Source organism: Maniola jurtina, chromosome 13 (assembly GCF_905333055.1).
Source record: "Maniola jurtina chromosome 13, ilManJurt1.1, whole genome shotgun sequence".
Lineage (NCBI taxonomy): Eukaryota > Metazoa > Arthropoda > Insecta > Lepidoptera > Nymphalidae > Maniola > Maniola jurtina.
The window spans coordinates 14,310,536-14,333,204 of NC_060041.1; the positions used below are offsets into that span (position 1 = coordinate 14,310,536).

Consider the following 22,669-nt stretch of genomic DNA (forward strand, 5'->3'; position numbering starts at 1 on the left):
AAGTTCCTCTATCGATTAAAAAAGAAATGACGCAAATCGGTTCAGAAATCTCGGAGATTTTGGTGTACATAGGTAAAAAACACAACTCTCTTCTTGAAAGTCGGTTAAAAAAGTAGCCTATGTTACACCCTGGTCAATTCTCTACTTGTATGTGAAAATCCCGTTAAAATCGGTTCAGCCGTTCCGAAGATTAGCCTTTTCAAACAGACAGACAGACAGACAGACAGAAAAAATTTTAAAAACGTGTGATTCAGTTATGGTATCGTTCAAATAACCATATGACCTTAATATGTGGTAGTTATTTCGAAATTACAGACAGACACTCCAATTTTATTTATTAGTATAGATAGTATAGATGTAGTCATGTTTTCAACAATAATAATTGTACTTGATTCTAAAAATACCATTCAAGTGAGAGTCGGATTCGCACAGAAGGGTTCCGCACGATCGTACAAGAAATCTCAAACCAGTGTAATAAAAATGTGCAAATTAATGACGAATGTGATTTAGTTAAACTAATTATTTGATTGGGAACACAAATCTTTAATTTTTTTGTGATGTAACCATAAGTTCACGGTTTTCAAATTTTTTCGTTCAATTGTGCTATAAGACATTGCCACCAGCCAAATGTCATGATTCCTATTTTGATTCCCCCAAAATGGCAGACACGGGGGGCAGACAGACAGACAACGAAGTGATCCTTTATAGGTTCCTGTTTTCCTTTTGAGGTATGAAACCCTCGACAAATGTAAATCTTTTCCATTAAACTACATTAACCAAAATATATTCTAGTAAAATGTATGAAACAAAAAATTTCAAAATCTATTTATGTGGATTTAGAAAATCATGATCAGTTTACAAATTCACAAAAAAATTAAGTTTACTAAATCAGATATAGATGGCGCTGTTGCCATTAACTTGCATTGTGGCAACTGTGCCACAATGCACACTGGTTATATAATGATATGGAAACCTTCGTGGGTGAGTCCGACTCGCACTTGACCGGATTTTTTATACCTAAAGCCTGACTAACTAAATTCGTCATCATTCCAAAACGCTAAATGGTTGCAATTTTCCGGACAATGCGTTCTTAAAACCACTTTTAGAATGACCACAACCGTTTAAGCTATCGAATAAATTATTTATAAATAAAATTATCTCTGTAATGAAAATGCCATCATCGATGTTTACAGGTATCGTACAATAATCGTCAATTGTTAAAATGTCCATGTATGTCTTCATCCGCATTGACACAGTGAGGGCCACCTCTCTGCTAAAGACTCTTACAGCAAGCTTGACCTGAAAGGTAAAATGAATTATCAATGAATTACACAAATTCGAGCAAATTGTTAGTTATAAAATTATGAGACATAAATCACAACATTTCATGATAATCTTTGACTTTGATTAGATATGTGATGTAACCACAAATTCATGATTTCGGATTTTTCCCTTTATTAATTATTGTGCTATTAGGACATTGCTAGCTACCAAATGTCATGGATTATATACGGGAAGTATCTCAAGAGCTTTGATTCCCTTGTCTTGATAGAGACACAGATAGACAGACAGAAAACGAAGTATAAGGATTCCTTTTTTCTTTGAAGATATGGAACCCTAAAAATAGAGGACCTAAATGAATTAAAATAAATGCATCCTTTACTTTATTCTTATATCAAGGACATAATTCAAGAAATTTTTGGGCTGGGTCTTAAAAATAGTGCCACTGGTGCCGCTATTTTATGCACCAATTGGTCAAACCAATAATAAGTGGGACAAATTGAACTTTAAAATGTTATACAATCTACTTTGTCCTACTTGGAGGGGCAATGTGTAATAAGCCAAAATAAAAATCGGTCAAGTGTGAGTTGGACTCGCACACAAAAGGTTCCATACCATCGCACAAGATATAACACTATTTAGCACGCTGAAAAACAGACATACAGACAAACGGACGGACAGGTGGACGGACAGCGGAGGCTTAGTAATAGAGTCTCATTGGCACCCTTCACGTACGGAACCCTAAAAATTGATACGAGTCGTTGCAATGCTAAATACTTTTGGGTGCTCCACCTGTTTCTTCATAAAATGTTTGTAAAACTTCAGTTTGGTATGGTAAGATGTCTTTACTTGCCTTCATATTATCGACAGAATTTGGTTTCAAATGTCTATCTGTTAGTCGAGTATTCCTTACAGTGCCACCAATCCCACCTACCGCATATATTTTTTCAATGATCTGACACGCAAATAGCACGGCGATTAGCGATGATTAGGTCCTTTTTCTGAAATTGTTTAAATGACATTTTAGTAGATGTGGAACATCACACATATTATGATATACTTTTTTGCCATTCATAATATAATAATAAACATTCAACCCATCATTGTCACTGCGAAGGAGACTGGTAAACTTTTTTTTAGAAAAAGTGCTATTACGAGGGCGGCACTGAAAATTTCGGGAATCAAGGAAGTGACACAACATTACTATTTAAAACATGTATTTATTGCTTTTCGAAGTATTCTCCGCGAAATTTGACACATTTTTCCATATCATGGAACCAATCATCCAATCATTGAAGCAACCATTCCATTCGGAAGTTGGGGTCTCCAAAATGGCCGTTTTGTAGGCGTCCACAGCTTCTTCAGGTGATGAAAATCTCTGACCACGCAATGTATTCTTTATTTTAGGGTAAGTACAGAAATCATTAGGGCTTAGGTCGGGGCTGTATGGCGGATGGTCTAATAATTCTATGTTTTCTTGCTCTAAAAACTCTTTTGTTCTGTGCGCGGTGTGAGAACTCGCATTGTCGTGATGGAGGATGATGCGGCGGTTGCAGTTCTCTTTACGGAGTTCAGAAACGACCTGTGGCAAACAAATGCTAGCATACCATTCTGCATTAACCGTTCTTTGTCCCTCAAGAGGAATAGTCGCAACATGGCCGGTTTTGGAGACAAACGTGGCCACCATTTTTTTTGCAACACTTCGTGAACGAACGAATTTTGTTGGCTTTAACTCATTTTCGAACACCCAAACTCGTGACTGGTTTTTTGTTTCGGGTTGGTACGCGTATATCCAGGATTCGTCACCTAATACGATGTTGTACACAGCATCCTGCGTGGAATCTTTCGAGAGTTCTGACGCACCAAGTAACGCGAGCCGCTTTTTGCTCTTCACAGAGCAAATGCGGTATCCATCGGGAAAACAACTTTTTTACACCTAACTGTTCATGCAAGATTATTTGTATTTGACTCATGCCAATGTCTAAAGTTGCCTGAATCTCGCGGTATGTCACATGTCGATCTTCCTCAATCAGCTTACGCACAGCATCAACGTTTTCTTGGGTGACTGCAGATTTTTGGACGACCTTAACGGGGATCATCACTGAGCTTGACACGTCCACGTTGACATTCAGCAAACCAGCGATAAATTGTGGTTTTAGATGGGGCTTCATCACCAAATGCAGAAATCATCCGGTCAACACACTGTTTTTGTGTTAAACCACTTCGAAAGTCGTAATAAATCATCGCTCTAGAATTTTCTCGAGTCAATTCCATTTTCTCAACGACTAAACAAGTTTGAAAAGACCTTGTGACAAGACCGAGAATCTTTTTTTAAATAAATAAATGGTATTCGATTTTTAAAACCAAGGAGTTTTCAATTAAAAAGATTTTAATATGACAGGGACGGTGGAAATATTCCATTCCCGATACTTTTAGTGCAGCCTATGTATGCCATAAATGATCTTCTTAACGACTTAAATATAATATCAATAAAAATATGGGTCTCCCTGCTAGGGCCCGCTGCATAGACCAAATTGCAACACCCAAAACTGGGTATCTATAATACTACCATGTACAATCATAGTATTTTGTTCCAAACTAGAGGATGCCCGCGACTTCGTCCGCGTGGATTTAGGTTTTTAAAGATCCCGTGGGAACTGGTTGATTTTCCGGGATAAAAAGTTGCCTATGTCAATTACAGGGACGCAAGCTACCTTAGTACCAAATTTCATACAAATCGTACAGCGGATAGGTTTTTAAGAATCCCGTGGGAACTCTTTGATTTTCCGGGATAAAAAGTAGCCTGTGTCCGTCCCCGGGATATAAGCTAACCCTATACCAAATTTCGTCAGAATCGGTTAAACTGTTGGGCGGTGAAAAAGTAGCAGGCAGGCAGACAGACAGACAGACAGACAGACAGATAGACAGACAGACAGACACACTTTCGCAATTATAATATTAGTATGGATGTTAGATTTAAGGAAAGTATTTATGGAATTGCTATAAAAAACAAATAAACAAGTGTAAATTAAAAATTTATAACACCCCCGACGATCCAAAGTATCAGAGTTTTCCAAAACATCATTTTCAAATAAATAATTATGTATCAAGGCAACGTCCATCTTGACAGCTTGACATTTGTCAATTGACATAATATTATGAACCTAACGGTTATGTAACCTTCTTTTCTACAAGAAAACTAGAAAAGAGCTGATAACTCTTAAACGGCTGAACCAATTTTTTTAGATTATAGCTAAGAACACTCTCGATCAAGCCACCTTTCAAACAAAAAAAACTAAATTAAAATCGGTTCATTCGTTTAGGCGCTACGATGCCACAGACAGATACACAGATACACACGTCAAACTTATAACACCCCTCTTTTTGGGTCGGGGGTTAATAAAAAAGATCTTCATGTGCATCTGACATCTGAAACTGCTGAACCGATTTTTTAAATTCTTAGACCAGTAGAAAGCTGAGCAATTCATGAGTGACATAGGCTATATTTTATTTTCAAAAAGTTAGAGATCTTTACTAAAATTGTAATTAGCTACCTGTGCATGTCACTTTTTCATAGCTTAACAATAAAACCAATTTAGATGTTTACCAGAAAGATAGCTTGCATCCTGAAGATGGATACCATACTATATACATATACTGGAAAATTAAATAAAGTCTAAATAAAGCCATTATTGTTTTTCTACAGACAAAATGACGGGTGTAAGCTTGTATAGTGAATGTAAAATAAGTAGTACAGATTCTTAATATGAGGTGTATGAATATAGTCTGCACATTGTATAAAAACAGAAATCAGCCAAGTTTGTGTATTTAATCCTTAGTCTATGACATTCAATTCCATCAGCCTGTATGCGTTCACTGCTGGGCATAGGCCTTTCCAAGAGTGGGCCACCAAACACGGTTCTCCACCTTCCGTGTGGACTATACAAATTTCAAACCCCTTATGGGTTGAATTTTCAAAAAACCCTTCTTAGCTACGTCTACCGTAATGACTATTTGCATACCAAAATTCAGCCCCATCCGTCAAGTAGTTTTAGCTGTGCATTGGTAAGTCAGTCAGTCAGTGATTTTTATATGTATAGATATATGGTATGATATTTAATAAACCACTGTTTTACTTGCCTCAATTTGTTCAGGAATGCCTGGTATAGTTCCAACATGTTTCTTTTTCAGTTTTGTAGCTTCTCACACAGCACCTCAGGTGCAGGATTTCACTGTGTTCCCAGTGTAAACACCAATTCAGATGACCAACTCCTTATTCTGGAAAGTTAAGGCAGAAACATAAAGTAAATGGTAAATTATATTATCATTCATAAATAGAGTAAATTTTCTTTTTTAGCTCAACAAAAGAACCAGATTTGGAGAAATCCCACAGGGAAACAGCTTGCATCTGGAGACACAGATAGGCATTTTAAGAGCCATGCTTTTTATCCTAGAAAATTAAAGAGTATGCATCTCATAGATAGGAATTTTGAAAAACCGAAACAAAGTCATGAGTATCAAAGTGTTTATTTTATAGGAAGCTTTGAAGTGTATTAAAGAGTTCACACTTCACAATGAACAACATAATGAACATTTTTAGCCACTCATCAGTGAGAATATCCCTGTTTATTTGGTATAATGGATATATTTGGATTTGGCATGTTTAATGAAGAAATTCATCTGAAATTAATCCATACCAATATTATGAACGTGAAAGTGTAACTGTAACTTTTCACAGCCTATCCATTTAACCAATTTTGACGAAATTTTGTGGTGATAGCTTGCATCTCGGAGATGGATGCAGGCTATTTCTTGTTCCATGAAATGAAAGAGTTCTTAAAAATCTAATTCCACGTGGATGAAGTCACAGGCATCATCTATTTGGCACTGAAATAGCTTGCATCCTGGAGGAGACATAGGATACTAATTTTCATCCCAGAAAATGAAAGAGTTCCCATGGGATTTAAAAAATCTAAGTCACGCGAACAAAGTCGCGGGCATCATCTAGTAATACTTACTCTGTGATGACAAAACTATGCTTTCCACCTCCGTAATTGCAGTCTTATATAGTTATCATACTGCATCCATGTATGAGAGTCCCTTTAGCCTTTTCCATCCAGTCGTTCTCGTCCAGCCACTCTCCTGAGGTAGTTTTTCCAGCAGCTTGCACTTGGAGGTTGTTTTACATGCCCTTATCGCCTTCACAGTAAGAACACCCCCAGAAGTCCCCAGAACCCCCAGAAGATGTTTGGTGCATCTTCGGCATTCGCTAGATGTGGGCCACCTTTCCTTTGATCTTCGTGAAAACGCAAAATGCAAGTCCAAACCAAGGAATACATTTCTCAATCGCGGTTATGGTTATTAGCGCTCACTGATTCTTTATACGAGTGTATACAAAACAAGTATACTCAATTTAAGAAAAAAAGACGATGAATTTCTAAGAAAAACATATGAAACAGTGATTTAAATTGGCTAAAAAGTTTTCGTATTTTATTGATTTCTACGTTACGCCATTTTTATCACAGACCAATAACATATAGGATAATTTTTATTGATTTTTGTTTTATCAACAGTGTTGTCGACATTTGATTTTATTTCCCCCAAATTCAGATTTTTAATCGTACCTATTGAAATGAGAAATCCAATGAACGACATTGAACATTTTTATATTTTGTATGTTACTGCTACTCTGTTTTATATTACTTTATTCAAAAAATGGTTATCATGTTATATCACTGTAATTTCAAACCTAAATATATTATTTTACTTAAATTTGCTCTATGATTCTTAAAAACCTTTAATTTTGGCAACATGAAATTTAAAGTTAAATCCAATAAAATATTATACTTTTTTCTATAAAAATCTAAGCTCGTTTTTCTTCCACCTTTAGGGTAAAACCCTTAGCTGGTCACACTCCTCATGCGACCATTCCATATAACTATAATACATATAGTAATAAAAAATTTCAAACGTGTGCGTAAAATATAGCTGTGGTAGTGAAGCGAGAAGCTTAATGTCTACCCATACTAATTATGTGAGATAGAAGACATGTACTTGCAATGTACCTAAGCATATTTGAAATACCGTAGGATAGCCGGCCCTGGTCCAAGCTCCACTGTTTCTATTGCAATTCTACTCTCTATGCAATTCGTGGTCTGTGTCTCTATGGGTGTAGGAACATATTGATTGATGAACCCACGGCACATAGTATGGTGCCGCCAAACGCTTGCGGCACCAGATCAAATGGGATGTAGTTACAGTACGAATATCCAAACGTGGTCAGTTCAGAAATTGGAACTATTCTATTAACTTTTTAATCTTTGTTTTGATATTCGTTTCAGAACACAAGGTTTCAGAACGCAAAAAATGCAATAATTGATTTTGTCATGTTTTTTTCGAAGGCTGGATTTGTGAAAAATGCTATTATTGTTTAGCTTTGTTTTGTAAATTTAAATATATTTTGTAATCTTATGTACGTATTTTTATGCAAATATCCTGTTGGTCATAACACATTAATGTAATACAACGTCTAAAGGCAGATATTTTTAGTTTCTTCAGTTCCAAAAATAGTCTCAGTAAGTAGACGGCATTTAAAAAGCGGCAAAAAAATAGTGACGTCCTGTCCTGTGTGGCACCTATCTTTGTTGTATTCGTAGTTGTACTGTTAATATCCTGGTTATTTACTTAGCCGCACATCGTAAAGTGGTGTAATGTGTTAATAAGTCAGTAATTTAATCAGTTTATGTATCAGTTTGTTTGTACAATAATGGTCTTCTCGAAGCAGAAAGTGTGGTCTGATTTTTATGATTCTGATACAGCGATAGATTAACCTTGTGAAATGTCACTAGGGTTATATTTTTAAAAGGATATTACACTTATAATACCTGCTTAGTATCAGGTAAAAGACCTCTTACGCCTCCACAGTGGGCTATTTATCGATCTATTTGATGGTATAAAGCGAGATGTCTGTGCCGCCACGCTATTGGTTTGTCAGTCAACATTAGATTCTTGTACTGTAGGAAAGTGCTATATCTATACCGTAGCGAAAAATCGTAAGTCTATGATCTATTTTGTCAGTTTTAATTTTTAACTTCTTGTTTCCCAGAATAACAAAAATGGGTGACGAAGTGGCTGAAAATGACAGCAAAATGGAGACTGAGTCGGAGGGAGAAAACAGTGTAGTTCACACAGAGGAACAAGATGCGGATATGATGAGCATGTTTGCCAGTGTGTGGGTCAAAGTAGAGGTGGATGAGGATGAAACCAGTGAAATTGGCAGTCGCTACAAGTATGCAAATGAAGCTATTAACCCCTGCAGTAACAACTATCTGCATGCCTTTCGGCCCGAACCCTCCAGTAGTTTGAGCTGTGTGTTTATAGATCAGTCAGTCAGTCACCTCTTCTATAGTCATTTTTAATTCAGACTAGTTTACTAGTCTTACCTAAGTCTAGTCTAGTCCAACCTAACAGTTCCTCTTTCATAAGATAGAGAATTTTAGGGTGTCTATGTCTGTTGGTGGACTAGAATATTGTAGTTTTTCTTCCATTATATTATGCAGGTTTCTTGATAAAGTTTTTTAGAAAGCATGTGGAAAACATGAATTTTAAGATTTAATATACCAACCTTTTGATAAGCTTCAGATTAGAGCTCTTATTAGAATCTCCTTTCTGAACTAATCAGTTTCAAAATAAAGGAAATCTTTAAATTTTTTATCTAATCAGTATATCTAATCAGCTGGCTATAGTTTTATAATTGAATTCATTTGTTTACAGATCTTCAAAAAATAAGAAAAAGAGAAAAAAATCAAACAAAGTTCTCAATTGCCCACAATGTGACTACACCACCGCATACAAAAACTGTTTGCAGGCCCACGTCGCTGGTCACAGTGACTCCAAGCCCTATTCCTGTGATCAGTGCCCGTACACCACCAAGTACGCTACAGCTCTGCAGCGACACATCACTATCAAGCATACGGAGCGAGAGCCCAGGACCCTCACCGATGAGCAGAAACAGATGATGACTCTTCACAAATGTGACAGCTGTGAATACTCTTCATACTTCAAGTGGAATCTGAATGCTCATAAACGAAAACACAAGGAAGAAAAACAATTCAAATGCAGGCACTGTGACTATGAAACCGCATACCGACACAACTTCCTTAAACACAGCAAAGTCCACAACGAAGGAATGTTCTACAAGTGTGATAAATGCCCTTTTGTGACTAAATTTGAAGGCCACATAACGAGACATCTCTCCAAAATTCACAATGAAGTCACGGAAAGAGCTAACAAGTGTGATATGTGTGACTTTGCAACACTGGTTGGTTGGAGGTTGAACGTTCACAAGCAGAGAAGCAGACAAGAGCATCCTATTAAATGCATGCATTGTGACTTTGAGACTTTTTACATGTGCGAGAGTAAAAAGCACAAGGTGTCCCATTATGACAAGATTTATGGTAACGGTCTTCTTAACAATAAACCAGACTTAGAACAACCATCGCTAGAGGCAGAGAAAGCTGGTCATCTTGTTACTGATATTAATGAACATAAGCGTTCATCGAACCAGTACAATCTAGACCCAAACTGCTTAGATTGGAACAGCATCCAAGTTCTAGAATCAGACAGTAAGGAGAAGCCATTTCTATGCCATATGTGCAATTATACGTCCAAATTCAAAGCTGCTGTTCAACGTCATTTCCAAAGACACCACACTGGCGCTACAAACCGCCCTTACAAATGTATAAACTGTGACTTCTCAACTAAAACTAAGGATCAGATCGCTTTGCACAACAAACGAAGCCTGTCAGACAAGATACTGTTCTGTGGCATCTGTAATTTTACAACCAATTTCAAGTGTCAGTTCGTTATGCATCAGAAATGCCATTACGCGTACAAATGTACATTATGTCCGTACTCCTGCAAACATAAGTATGAGCTACAGAAACACTTCACAATGATGCATTTAGGTAATGGACTTAAGTGCAGTCACTGTGACTACCGAGCAGCTAGGAAGGAAAGTCTGCTTTGTCACGAAACAATACATACGGGAATCAAGCCGTTCAAATGTACTCACTGCCCCTACATGTCAGTACGGAAATGTTTGCTGGATTGTCATTTAAAACGGTACCACAGCAATATCAAGCAAGATATCACGATTGTGAGTGAGGATAAAATTGAGTCGTTAAAAGTGCCCCTACCACAACTCATCGGTGACCATATGGATCCAAAAATATTGGACAGTTTGAAAGATATTAAAGAAAAAATAGGATGGAAGGACCCAAGAGAAAAAGAAGTTAAGGAAAAATTGGAAATAGTCAGTGGCATTCTTGAATAAGAGTTTAATTATGTAATCCACTGCTGGGCAAGGACTTTCTAGCCCTCACAAAAATATTGAATATTATTATAGATATTACATTAAGGCTTTCTAGATATATTTAGGTTATAAACTGTACAAATACTTGTAAGCAATATTAATATTTTAAACTTATACAAATAAATGAAATTGAAGTGTATGTCTGTGATTTTGAAATAAATGTCCTTTATTATGCTATCTGTTCCCGCTAATAACATTGGGTTATTCAAGGGGCGGAACAACGAATTCCTGTAAGCCGACAACGCATTGGCGGTTCCTTTGGTGCTGCAAAGTGCAAATGTTCATAGGCGGCGGCCGGCGGTAATCACTTTTCATCAGGTGAACCGCCTGCTCGTTCTTCTTTTAAATCTGTATATTGTCGAGGCAACCGTTCAAACCGGGCCACGGCTGCTTTTAAACGAGAGAAGTGCTATGCCTACTACGTTGCTATCATTGCTCCACAGCCCACATAGCTTAGCAAACTTGATGGAAAGTGCTGCTCGACTGCAGGAAAACTGGATCAATCATTATTACAATCACAATTGTTGTGATTGGCAGAATTTATATTTTATAGTAAATAGTAGTACAATTTATATTTTATAGTAGCAAGTATTTATATTCTTATTGCAACAATACGTTGTAGCCAATAGTGAGCGAGCATCAACCAATCAGAGATGGTTGCGATCGTGACATTGTAGCTGTCATTCTACCGCAATCGAGCTGGTGGTTCAACGAAGCCATGTATTTTCATACTAGCTGATGCCCGCAGCTTCGCCCGCGTGGATTTAGGTTTTTAAAAATCTCGTGGGAACTTTTTGTTTCCCAGGACAAATTAGCCTCTCCGTAATAGCCCGTCCCCGGGATGCAACTTGTTTCTGTACCACGTAACGTCACTTTTGAAAAATGAAACCACAATGTAAGGATAAATACCTTTTATTTAAATTTTATTGTGCATATTTCCATAAATATAAAAAATATGGCAAAATAAAATGTAACTGAGCGTGCATTCATTTAAAATTATTAAAAAAAACAGCGCATCGCCGCAACTCTCAGCCGCCGCGCGACGCAGGCCGCCGCGCAACATGAAAAATACAATAAAAAAAAGGGTCTACAATATAACAACAATTTTATACATAATTTTATTTTTTTCTGACAAAAATAACTTGTCTCAACTCTTTCGTCGATAAATCTATGAGACGGAAGCTGTTTGTAGACTAGAATGTGTTAAGGGAACCGGCGTGTGGTGGTCTCTATACATAGCCACGGAGAGAAGTTAGTATAGGGCTCTCTCTGTTATGTAATCCAATACAAATGACAAAGACATAAAACTCAGTGGTCGTTAACCATTTTGAGTCACCAACCAATCACCAACGAACCATGTTTTCGAATTGAATTTCGAATGTTTTTTGAAAACATAGGTTCTTTATTAGGGTACCTAAATAGCGCGAAAAACATAGGTTCCTTTGTGGTTGATTGGCCACTCAAAATGGTTAATCCCCACTGAGTTTTCGTCTTTACCACAGAGATAACCCTATACTAATTTCTCTCCGTGGATAGAGTATAGCTGCGATGAAAAACTAATTTGTCATATTCGGAACCATAGACAACCGCACGCGGGGATTTCCCAAGCAATGAAATTCAGCTTAAGAGTAAAGACACGCCGAAAATGTCTCATAGCGATACCTTATGGTCGCAGTTAGCTGGCTACCTTGAAGTCGGCTCGATGTAATATAAATGTATGCAAATACACACACACACACCCACACACACATACACACACGCACATGCGCGCGCGCAAGGCGAAGCTCCAGCAAGCTCGCAATGTATCTACAGATAGAGCAATTCACAGATAGCATATGAAAAATCACGAAGCAAAACGTAACAAGAGATTTGAAAATTATTACATTTAATCCTGCTTTCAACTATCTGAGCTAACGAGCGCGCGAGCGAGAGCACTCGCATCACTGCTTGTTAGAAAGAGAATATGCAGTTCAAAATAATTAAGCAAACAATTATTTATTATAGTTGGCTACGTTTCACGAAAAGCAAATTTCATTGAAAATTCACTTTCCATGAACATCAACTTGCAAACATTAACGCTTTTTATCGTGACCATAATAATTCCTAGTTAATGTAGCAGACGACTGTAAGTGCGAAAACAGAAAAAAACAACTTTCCGTGAAAAATTGCATGTGAAATCACTGTGAATAAAAATAACAATTTCACCAAATGAAAATGAACAGTAAATTAAAATTAGCAATCGTGCCTATCGTTAAAAATATCCTTCGACATGTCTTTGATGATTCGACGTGCGTGTGCGTATTTGCATACATTTGTTTTACTCAGAGGTGACATAAGAGTTTGCTAACCGCAACCGCAAGGCATCTTCGGCATGTCTTTACTCTAACATTTCCGCCATTGCAATTCTGACACCTGTCAAGTTGACATCCGCAAAATTGCAAATGGCCGACAACGCAAAAACCGCTCAAACGCTCTTGTAATAATAATTATCGTAACTCTTAGATCTAGGTATTGTAATTAATATTCATTAATTACATACAATTTTTTATCTATACTAAGCAGCGGACTAGAATTTAATGGCGTCTACATAACGTATATATATATAAATATCGATAGGTATAAATTTATACATTTTGTATAGGCGTGTCTTTATAATATTCAAGGATTATCATATTTCAAATAATATGTAAATTACAGAAATTTAGTAATAAATTAAGCTATTCTATGTTAGATTAGTACATAATACCTACCTAACTAAATTTGGATTAAGTAAATACGCCCCTAAAAAGCGGTGTAGGTACTGCAAAAAGTAGTTTTAGAGTAATTGCCAAAAAATGTGGGGTATTTCGAAAACCGTTGTTTCTAAACAAGAATGGTACGTAGGTAGGACCAAGGTCTTTAGCACAAAGCAAAAGTACAAGGACGTAGCAAACTTTTTAGACACATCAGTTTGGCCATGTTTGCATGCTTTTGGCTATAACTCACAAACTACCGATTTTTAGAAAAATAGACGACAAATGTAACTAAAGAGTAAACTTTTTAAGCAACAATAAAGCATACATCAGTTATTATTGAAAAAAGCATTGCCAGTGAGTCCCACATACCCCCTTTTGTACGGGATGCGTAACTGTATTTTTACCAGCGGGAAATAAAAGATAGGGGTAATCTAAATTAGTATACTTTAATATTATAAAGACACTTGTAAAATTGAGAGCCGTGCAACACTAATACGAGCTATGTTGTTCATTTTTCGAAACAGACTTAAGCATAAATTGCACAATTACAAATTACAAACAATTCAAATTTACAACACGCGTTGATTGATCCATCTTGTTACAATTTCAAAATACACATAGGTACCTAATAGGTACATTTAAGTATTCAAAAATAAAATTGACATATCAAAATGTATTTCATGATTTATTAATATAAGTCAGGGGATTTTGACGATACCATTAAAAAATGTGGCGAGGCCCCACACTAGATTTTTAAATGGGGGCCCTTGGAAAATTTTAGACTGGGGCCTCATAAAGCTTGTTTCTACTTTAAGTCAGTCACGGACGGGCTATATGCGGGTTTTTAGACCCATTTCGGCCAATCCCAAGCTAAATTGATTAATCAACATAAGGCACACACACCCAGGCTCATGAGGGCCCTGGCATTTGACCTTCGCACCTTTTCCCATCAAAATAATATTTAGACATTTCCTGAAGCTCCCTTCACTGAGCGTTCATTAAAAGTACTACACAATACTAAAATACTACACACTACTATTTTAAATATTTTTACTCTTTGATGTGTCAATTTTGTTTTAGTCGTATGAGTCATATCAAGAGCAAAGTATATATGAATTTTCTATGCCATCACTTGCAATATTTAGGGTCTTATCACACTGGCGTTTGCATTAAGCCCGTTGCAAGCAATCACAAATCCTATCGCAGGAAATAAGCTCTCAAAAACCAGTGTGATACATCTTATAGATTTTACGCTAACCTGTAACTCTTTTTTAGTACGTACTAAAATTGTAATTTCTAATAGTTTAAACTGAGCATTGATATGTTAATCGGTTAGTATCGACTCTTATCCAGCCAGTGCTCTATCAATTCATATATTTTACTTTGCCCATAACATAAGTTCACTAAGAGTCATTTGTTAAAAGAACCACGCATTCTAAGAATATTCGAAGAATAACAGCTGTTAAATTATGTTTAAAACATTTTTCAACTCTTTCTTCTGTACAATTTCGATTCGATTAAGCGTTCTTTCACTCAAGGACTAAGGCTATTTTTAATCATTTAAAAGAGAAAAGTTTAGCAATATACTAAAATAAATATTTCTTTTCACGTAGTACATAAATATTCTGATAATTTATATTATTCAATATTTACAATTCATGTGACAAAGGTACAGTCCACAGAAGATGCGATGTAAAACGATTAGTCTATGCCATAATAAAAATTATTAATATTCATGATTTGAATCTTTACAAATTGAAAATAAAACATTCTTGCTCCCAACGAGGTTTATTTTGAGGCTAGATGTCACATGTACTCAAAAAAGTGACAAATAACCTCAAAAACCATAGCTAACCCATTCGTTAAACCATTTATAATCGAAAACAATAAAGGCACCACAACAATTCATAAAAACTGCGCACCAATAATAAATATACACAAAATAACACTAAAAATATCATCGACAGTACCAATAATAAAGGGCCTCCATAACCGTCGTGAGATTAATTACAACTGTTAGATTAATTTAATTTTTATGTACCTTCAATATGATATCATTAACTATCTAGGGGCCCTACATTTTAGCACATTAAAATATATGAAATCATTTTAAATAAATTAAGATAGTGAGCTCTTTTAAAACAACATTTAACGCCACAATTTTATGTGTCCAATTCAAATTTCCCTGTATTCACACAGACAATTCAATATTATTCGAATAATCCTTCTTGCAACTGATGAGCGTGCGTGAACCTTATTTATTACATTATTTGGCATATGAGAAGAAACGGACAAGAAAAAATTTATACCATGTGTTTAGGAGCTCATAAAATGCAGATAAACCTTTAAATTAAAACTGAAAAGAGAAACGGCATGACAAGCAAGAACTTACATGTATACGTTTGTTTAGAGACCCCCAGCCCGGCTAGCATGGGCAGTAGATAAAAATTATATCCCCCGATTATATCCACTGATGTCATAGAAATCCGTGGATATAATCGGGGATATAATTTTTATCTACTGCCCGTGCTAGCCGGCCTGGAAAAGAATAGCTGGGAGGCCTCAGCATTTTTGACAGAGTCATAAATACAATGCATAAAGCCACAGCGAAAAATACTTAGTTTGACTTCAAGTCAAGGGTCTTTGTAAATTTATAGTTGAGGGCTTCCGTTAACAAACCCGAAACTGTAGTAGGTATTTTATGGGTTCATGTTCTTCTAAGAACTTATATTTTTATAAATAAGAATCATGCACGTTCTTTTGTTTATTTCAGAACCACTTCCGTAGTAGCTATTTTACTTATACAACTTGTACGTACGTCGTACAAACTAAACAATACGCTTCCTTTTAGATCAGATCCATTAACTAGAATATAAGTTATAACCAAATGTTACTAATAATGTAATGTTGAACTCATAAATAAGTTTAATAAATATTTCACCTTATGAAAAAAATGTACCCATTTCACTGTTTGGTTTGAAGCATTTCAAAAAGAAAATGCATAAACCCCAATATTTTAAATCGACTTAATTATTTAGTAGCTTTTCAGCAAACATCCAAATTTATTATTTGTTTTAAAGTAAAATAGCTATGACAAAATGTGTCACACCAAGACTAATACAACTTCGGAATGATTTGTAGCCAAAGCGGGGGCCTGATTTTTTGCTGGGGGCCTCGCGCAATCTAGCTCAAAAACATCTATTAGCTGATCAGCTTTAATATCAAGTCCTATCTAAAGAGATCTAAATGTTTCATTACTTAATATTTTTAATGAACCTTAACCGTATTGGGTTAAAGTGCAAAATATGTCGCAGATATAAGGAAATACTAGATGTGATATGCTATTCACAGAGTGCTGATTGAAAACGCGATTAAGTGCAGCGAGTACTCATTGGCATTTATATAGCGCGTCGACTAAAAAACTGGTTAAAAAGAGCTTTGTTAACCATTCGATCTCGCTTGCTCAGTACACCTGTGTATAGTGTGTGAGTGAGACAGAATGATTAACACAGCTTCATTTCATTTGGACTGTAGTAATAAAATGATGTGATGTTTTGTATAGCGGTAGTTTATGGAGCTAGAATTCATTTTTAAAGGAGAATAATTAAATTAAAGTCACGATTTTTATTTATTTTAAAAATAGAGAAATTACTGTGGAAAAATATTTTTATGTTAAAAATAAATAAAAATCATGATTTTAATTTAATTATTCTCTTTAATAATTAATTCTAGCCCCATTAACTACCGCTATACAAAACTTCACATCATTTTATGACTACAATCCAAGACTATTAGTTTCTTAGTTGGCATGCGTTTTAAGTGCGTCGCTTGAATTTTTTTATTCTATTTTTTCCCCGGCGATTTCATGAATTTTTTTTTATGTCTTAACTAGATGGAAAAGCTATTTAGACACCTACAAGCTTGTTTTTTAGACTCAAAAGATTTTTTTCTATAGTTTTTCGTGTTTTTCGAGGCTAATGTATAGCGTTGCTGTATCATGGGTAAGTAAGGCTGTTAGATTTAGATTTTTATATATATTTTAACAAGAAAAAATTCGTTAATGAAGTATTTTAACTGATACATACCTATTTAATTTGAGACACTATTATGATATTTGGTGCTAACTTTACAGAAATTTGTGATTTCAATGAATCGTTTCTTATTTATTATAACTTCCCTACTTGTTTTATAATTCAACACCAAAAAGTATAGGTATATTACAATTTTCTACACCGAGCGATTGAACAGTGCGTTGGATTAAGTATGACATTCAAAACGTAACACAGTTCTAATAGCTACGTTAAACTTCAGCGGTTTTACAAAGATATCAAATTGTATCTTAACAGGGGACTTTCCGTCTCTCGCCCCATACAACGTAGTTTGATTCTCATGAACCTTGTATCTTAACAGGGGACTTCCCGTCTCTCGCCCCATACAACGTAGTTTGATTCTCATGAACCTTGTATCTTAACAGGGGACTTCCCGTCTCTCGCCCCATACAACGTAGTTTGATTCTCATGAACCTTGTATCTTAACAGGGGACTTCCCGTCTCTCGCCCCATACAACGTAGTTTGATTCTCATGAACCTTGTATCTTAACAGGGGACTTCCCGTCTCTCGCCCCATACAACGTAGTTTGATTCTCATGAACCTATCAAACTCGATGTAAAGTCTATTCTTGGGGGAAGAAAATTGTAAACGTAAATAAAATTATTTTTCATAAGTGCCACTTCTAGTATTCCTTAATATCCATTTGTATACCTGAATTACGCTATTAACGTCCTTATTCCTAAGCAATAAGGTCTTAAATAGCCTACGCCCGTCATCTTCCCGTAACTGCTAGTGACGTAGCAAGCCCAAAATATAATATGAAGAGATATTTTATACATAGAATTATTTTACAAAAATAACTATATTACTGGCTTAATATTAGAAATATATTTGTAGCTTCCTTTTGGTATTTTGAAAACAAAAATTGATGGAATAAGTATTTTTTGAATAAGTTTTCTTTTTCATATTAACTTTTTCTATATCCGCGGTAAGAAGTTAGTCTCTCTGTTACGTAATCCCATACAAATGATAGAGACAAAAATCTCAGTGGGCGTTACCCATTTTGAGACGCCAAAAATTTAAAAAAGAAAACATAGTTACGTTTGTAATTGGTTGGTGTCTCAAAATGGTAAGCGCCTACTGAGATTTTTGTCTCTATCATTTGTATGGGATTACGTAACAGAGAGAGCTAACTTCTTTCCGCGGATAGTATAGTAGTAGAACGATGAATTAAAAAGATGTGTTAAAAGGTAGATGTCGCCAAGATTAAATTATCGTTTTTCAAGGTCAAAGAAGTATTATGGATTGTTCTCTGACTAGTGCTTTACAGTTACCAATTTTTTTTATTCGACTACCATAAGCAGCCATTTTTTGTACATTATATTTATTTCTTTGATGATTGTGGTGATATTTTTGTGTGCATTTTTAACTAGTTCCTTTATTTAATAGTTGCCCCAAACAAATTCGAAATATAAGCTAAATATTTGTCATGTATTGATTAATTTTCTATCACCTTCCAGGATTTTATTTTCATTATCCTAACCATTGCGCTAAGGATATAACCCATTAATTAGTTAAGTGTTAAGTTTGATGGGCATGCGAGGTGCGGAGTGACATTGCCGATGTTCTTATTAAAAACGCACGTATAGTGATATATTTTGAGATCTCACTCGCCATTTTAGGTCTATGTGTCAACTGTCATGTCAAAAGTACAGTTTACTTCTTGATTAAGGACTAAAATCGATCTAGATCTTGGCTAACACATAACCTAATTAATGGGAATTGTGAGAACTTAACCAATTAATTAGATCGGTATACTAGAGTACTTAGATATTAGCCAACACATTTACCAATTAATGGAAACAGTCCAATAAGAAATTAGACCATTAATTGGATATACTACAAGGTATTCAGATCTCGGCTAACATATTAATCCATTATTTAATGGAAATTGAAATCTAATGAGAAATTAACCAATTAATTAGATATATTAAGGTATTCAGTAATGACTAACACATTACCCAATTGAAACATTAACCAATTAATGGGAATAACAATCCAATGAGAAAATAACCACATATTTGGATACACTTGTGTATTCAGATCTCGGATAACATATTAACCAATCAATGGGAACGGCAATTCAATGAGAAATTAACCTATTAATTGGATATATACCATATTCAGATCTCTGCTAGCACGTTGGTTCGCGTGAGAGTAATGTTCATAGTGAGTTGAGTATACACGTGTTCAAACGTCAAGAGTTACTCGTTCTGACGTCACAGCCGGTGTCCTGTACCTAAAGAGCAGATTTTCAATATTAAAAATAAATATGTCAGTGGTATACACATATTATTATTAGGGCTGATTTTTCAACAACTTTGATGGAGGAATAAATTAGCACCTTGTTGTTTTTGCGGTCACAGCAGGCTCTTCACTGGTGCGGATAGTTCTGTTTCTTGGCGGGGACAAGAGAGAGGGGAAAGGCGATGTCCGGGTCAGTACTCACCGACGGCGCTGTAGACGGGCGCGGGTAACTCCTCCTTGTTATGTTCGCGAGCGCCGAGTGGCCGGAAGCGACGAGCGCGTGCGGCGTTCTGCGCGGCTGGCGGCGCGGGGGCGGTGGGCGGCGCGGGAGGCGGCGAGCCGGACGAGGAGGAGCCGGAGGCGGGGGGCGGGGACGTGCCCGCCACGCCCGCACTGCGGCAGCGGCTCGCGGCGCTGTAACACAGGGCGTAGTAGTAACATGTGAAAACTTAAAACTATGAAAAAATAGGTCTTTTTGTGCGTTTTCAAATTTAATTTTAGTATCAAAAATTTGTAAGTAGGCCACGATAGTTTTCACTTTAAAAACAGGTGGATATTTTATACAACCTAACTTTTAGAACCTAATTTTTATTTCTCCTGGATATTTTTTACAAATCAATACAGAGAACCTAACCTTTATTTCTCAGACGTTAACATAAATTTTTGCTAACTAGCACATACATAGGTAGACAATAAAACTTTAATTTTTTTGCGATTGTTTAAGAGTACAATGTGGTTAGCATAAAATTAGCATGTCGCTGCGATCTTGAAGTTTTTACCCATCCCAAAACCACCCAACGCGCTTGAAAATGTTTTCGCTTTAAAAATCTTCATGTACTCACCTGTTGTGAGGTTGCGCGGGACGGTGTCGCGGGCGCGCGAACCGCAGGTTCAGTTCCCGCGCGGGGTCCAGCGCGTACTTGTCGCTTGCGTTCTGCCGCCGTCTGCGTAGCGCTGCGGACAAGCGGATTGGAAACGTCTTAGTGCGGAAATCAGCCCATAGAGCTTACTTTAATAAACACTTATTAAAAAATAAATAAACAAAACAGTAGATCCGGATCTATACTCTATCCTCGGAAAGAAGTTTGTATAGGGCTCTTTCTGTTACGTAATCCCATACAAACGATAGAGACAAAAACTCAGTGGGCGATAACCATTTTGAGCCACCAAACAATCACAAACAAAACTATGTTTTGTACTCGAATATTTTTCGGAAACATGTTTGTGATTGGTTAACGCCCACTGAGATTTTTGTCTCTATCATTTGTATGGGATTGTGTAACAGAGAGCGCTATACTAACTTCTTTTCGCGGATAGAGCATAGAGTGAGGAAACTGTTGGTTTTTTTCGTATTTTTATATATATATTTTTATTTATATATTCGTATTTATATATTTTTTTCGTGAGGAAAACCCGTCATGGATACCACCGGCCACGGGGGAGCACAGTGGATATATATGTTGATCCTGAATCAACATTTGTCAAATATTAGGTTAGATAATATAGGTAACATTTGACGCCTGGCAGTGTAGGTGAGACCTCGACTTACCAGGGGTAAGGTCAGCAGGGTCGTGCGTCAAAGGTCCGTCCCCGCTCCACGAGGCGCACTTCGCGAGCCGGTGCTCCGCCGGCGTCGCCGACCCCGACCCCGACCCCGGCGTCGCCACGGGGATCCGGGACCCGCTGCCTGACGACCTCTGGAAAACACATCAACAATTGTGTATCAAATCTTTGAAAAGAGCAACCGCCTAGTTTCTTGTTGGTTCTGCTCGGTAGGAAGGGCATTCTGAAAAAGTGGTAGGTAGATGCTTTTGACGATTCAAAAGCACTTGTTGGATAAAAAGTATTTTGAATTTGAACTGAATGATCAACCTATCTTTTTTGTTTACCATGTTAATCATGACATGGGTTTGCTTGTGATTGGTTGGTCACTCGACGTTTTGTCTTTGTCATTTGTGCAGGATTACGTGACAGAGAGAACCCTATATTAACTTCTCTCAGTGAATGGAGTATTATAGGCAAGCGCGCTTCATCTTAGGCTGCATCATCACTTGCTAGCAGGTCAGATTGCATCCAAGCGCTGGGCAAAAAATAATATAGCGAAGAGTTTTTTTAAACTACTAACAGAACTTACATCTCTCAAGCTTTGGGAGCCGTCTCCGCCGCCCGCTTCACGTCTTATTGCCGATGTACTTCTGGAACAGACAATTTTGACTGACAAAATGTATTTATATGTATAATACTCATAACCTTGAATGGGAAGCTGGAAAAAATCTCTGTTTAGAGATAAGCATTTCCAATGTAACTTAATTTATTTTTTCTTTGTAACTACAATTTTGGTAGGTACATAAAATACAAAAATAAATAAATACTTTCGCCACGGCAAGAAGGCATAGCATAGCGCTCTCTCCGTTACGTAATCCCATACAAATAATATATCTCTCAGAGACACACAAAATCTCAGAAAAGCATTCGAAATTCAATTTCCAAATGTTTGAAAAAAACATTCGACAAAACATTATGATTGGTTGATGACTCAAAGTGGACGCTAAGCCCACAGATCTTTGTCTCTATCATTTGTATGGGATTACGTAACAAAGAGATCGCTATACTAACTTCTTTCGGCGGATAGAGTATAGATAAATGTCCGTAACATCCCGGCATGCTGAGGTTAGGACCGATGTGTTGATATGATACCCGTGGGAGATATGAGGACTTAAAGAATTTGTCTAAAACTCCAATGCAACAACTTAACCCGTAAAAAACTTCGATGAACTCGGAGGACTGTTTGAATATATGTCAAGTAGCAGAGACAAGGAAAGAATCTATGGCACTAACTGCTTGGTACATACCTCATTTGTCTGTTACATGATTTATCTTCTTCTTATTTTGTTTAATGGCTTTTAGTAGTGCCACACCAGCA

The 22,669-nt window shown here is 36.5% G+C and overlaps 2 protein-coding genes and 2 long non-coding RNA genes across 8 annotated transcripts in view; 1 reads left to right on the forward strand and 3 right to left on the reverse strand.

Annotated features, from left to right (window-relative positions):
* Positions 1-1,390: 1,390 nt before the first annotated feature.
* Positions 1,391-16,992, reverse strand: LOC123871252. Its single transcript, XR_006797241.1, has 3 exons — positions 16,836-16,992; positions 4,569-4,576; positions 1,391-1,401 (listed from the first exon to the last, which is right to left on the reverse strand). It is a non-coding gene; the product is annotated as an uncharacterized LOC123871252 (long non-coding RNA).
* LOC123871251 lies at positions 5,422-6,794 on the reverse strand. Its single transcript, XR_006797240.1, has 2 exons — positions 6,300-6,794; positions 5,422-5,559 (listed from the first exon to the last, which is right to left on the reverse strand). It is a non-coding gene; the product is annotated as an uncharacterized LOC123871251 (long non-coding RNA).
* Positions 7,640-10,793, forward strand: LOC123871234 (RE1-silencing transcription factor B-like). 3 transcript variants are annotated; one of them, XM_045914917.1, is made up of 4 exons: positions 7,640-7,860; positions 8,387-8,569; positions 8,863-8,865; positions 9,055-10,793. In XM_045914917.1, the coding sequence occupies exons 2-4, from the start codon at positions 8,397-8,399 to the stop codon at positions 10,613-10,615; spliced, it is 1,737 nt and encodes a 578-aa protein (XP_045770873.1). In that variant the 5' UTR covers positions 7,640-7,860; positions 8,387-8,396; the 3' UTR covers positions 10,616-10,793. The 3 variants fall into 3 exon arrangements, with proteins under 3 accessions (XP_045770873.1, XP_045770872.1, XP_045770874.1); XM_045914916.1 differs by having other exon boundaries at positions 7,640-7,856; XM_045914918.1 differs by lacking the exon at positions 8,863-8,865 and having other exon boundaries at positions 7,640-7,856.
* Positions 16,993-18,853: 1,861 nt separating the features above from the next.
* LOC123871230 (tau-tubulin kinase homolog Asator) overlaps positions 18,854-22,669 on the reverse strand; it is a 68,826-nt gene continuing 65,010 nt past the window's right edge. For all 3 annotated transcript variants that reach the window (XM_045914909.1, XM_045914908.1, XM_045914907.1), the window contains exons 26-30: positions 21,881-21,941; positions 21,296-21,443; positions 20,589-20,700; positions 19,949-20,160; positions 18,854-19,738 (exon numbers count right to left, since the gene is read on the reverse strand). In XM_045914909.1, coding sequence (XP_045770865.1) covers positions 19,719-19,738; positions 19,949-20,160; positions 20,589-20,700; positions 21,296-21,443; positions 21,881-21,941 — 553 coding nt within the window. In that variant the 3' untranslated portion in view covers positions 18,854-19,718. The remainder of the gene's footprint in view (positions 19,739-19,948; positions 20,161-20,588; positions 20,701-21,295; positions 21,444-21,880; positions 21,942-22,669) is intronic.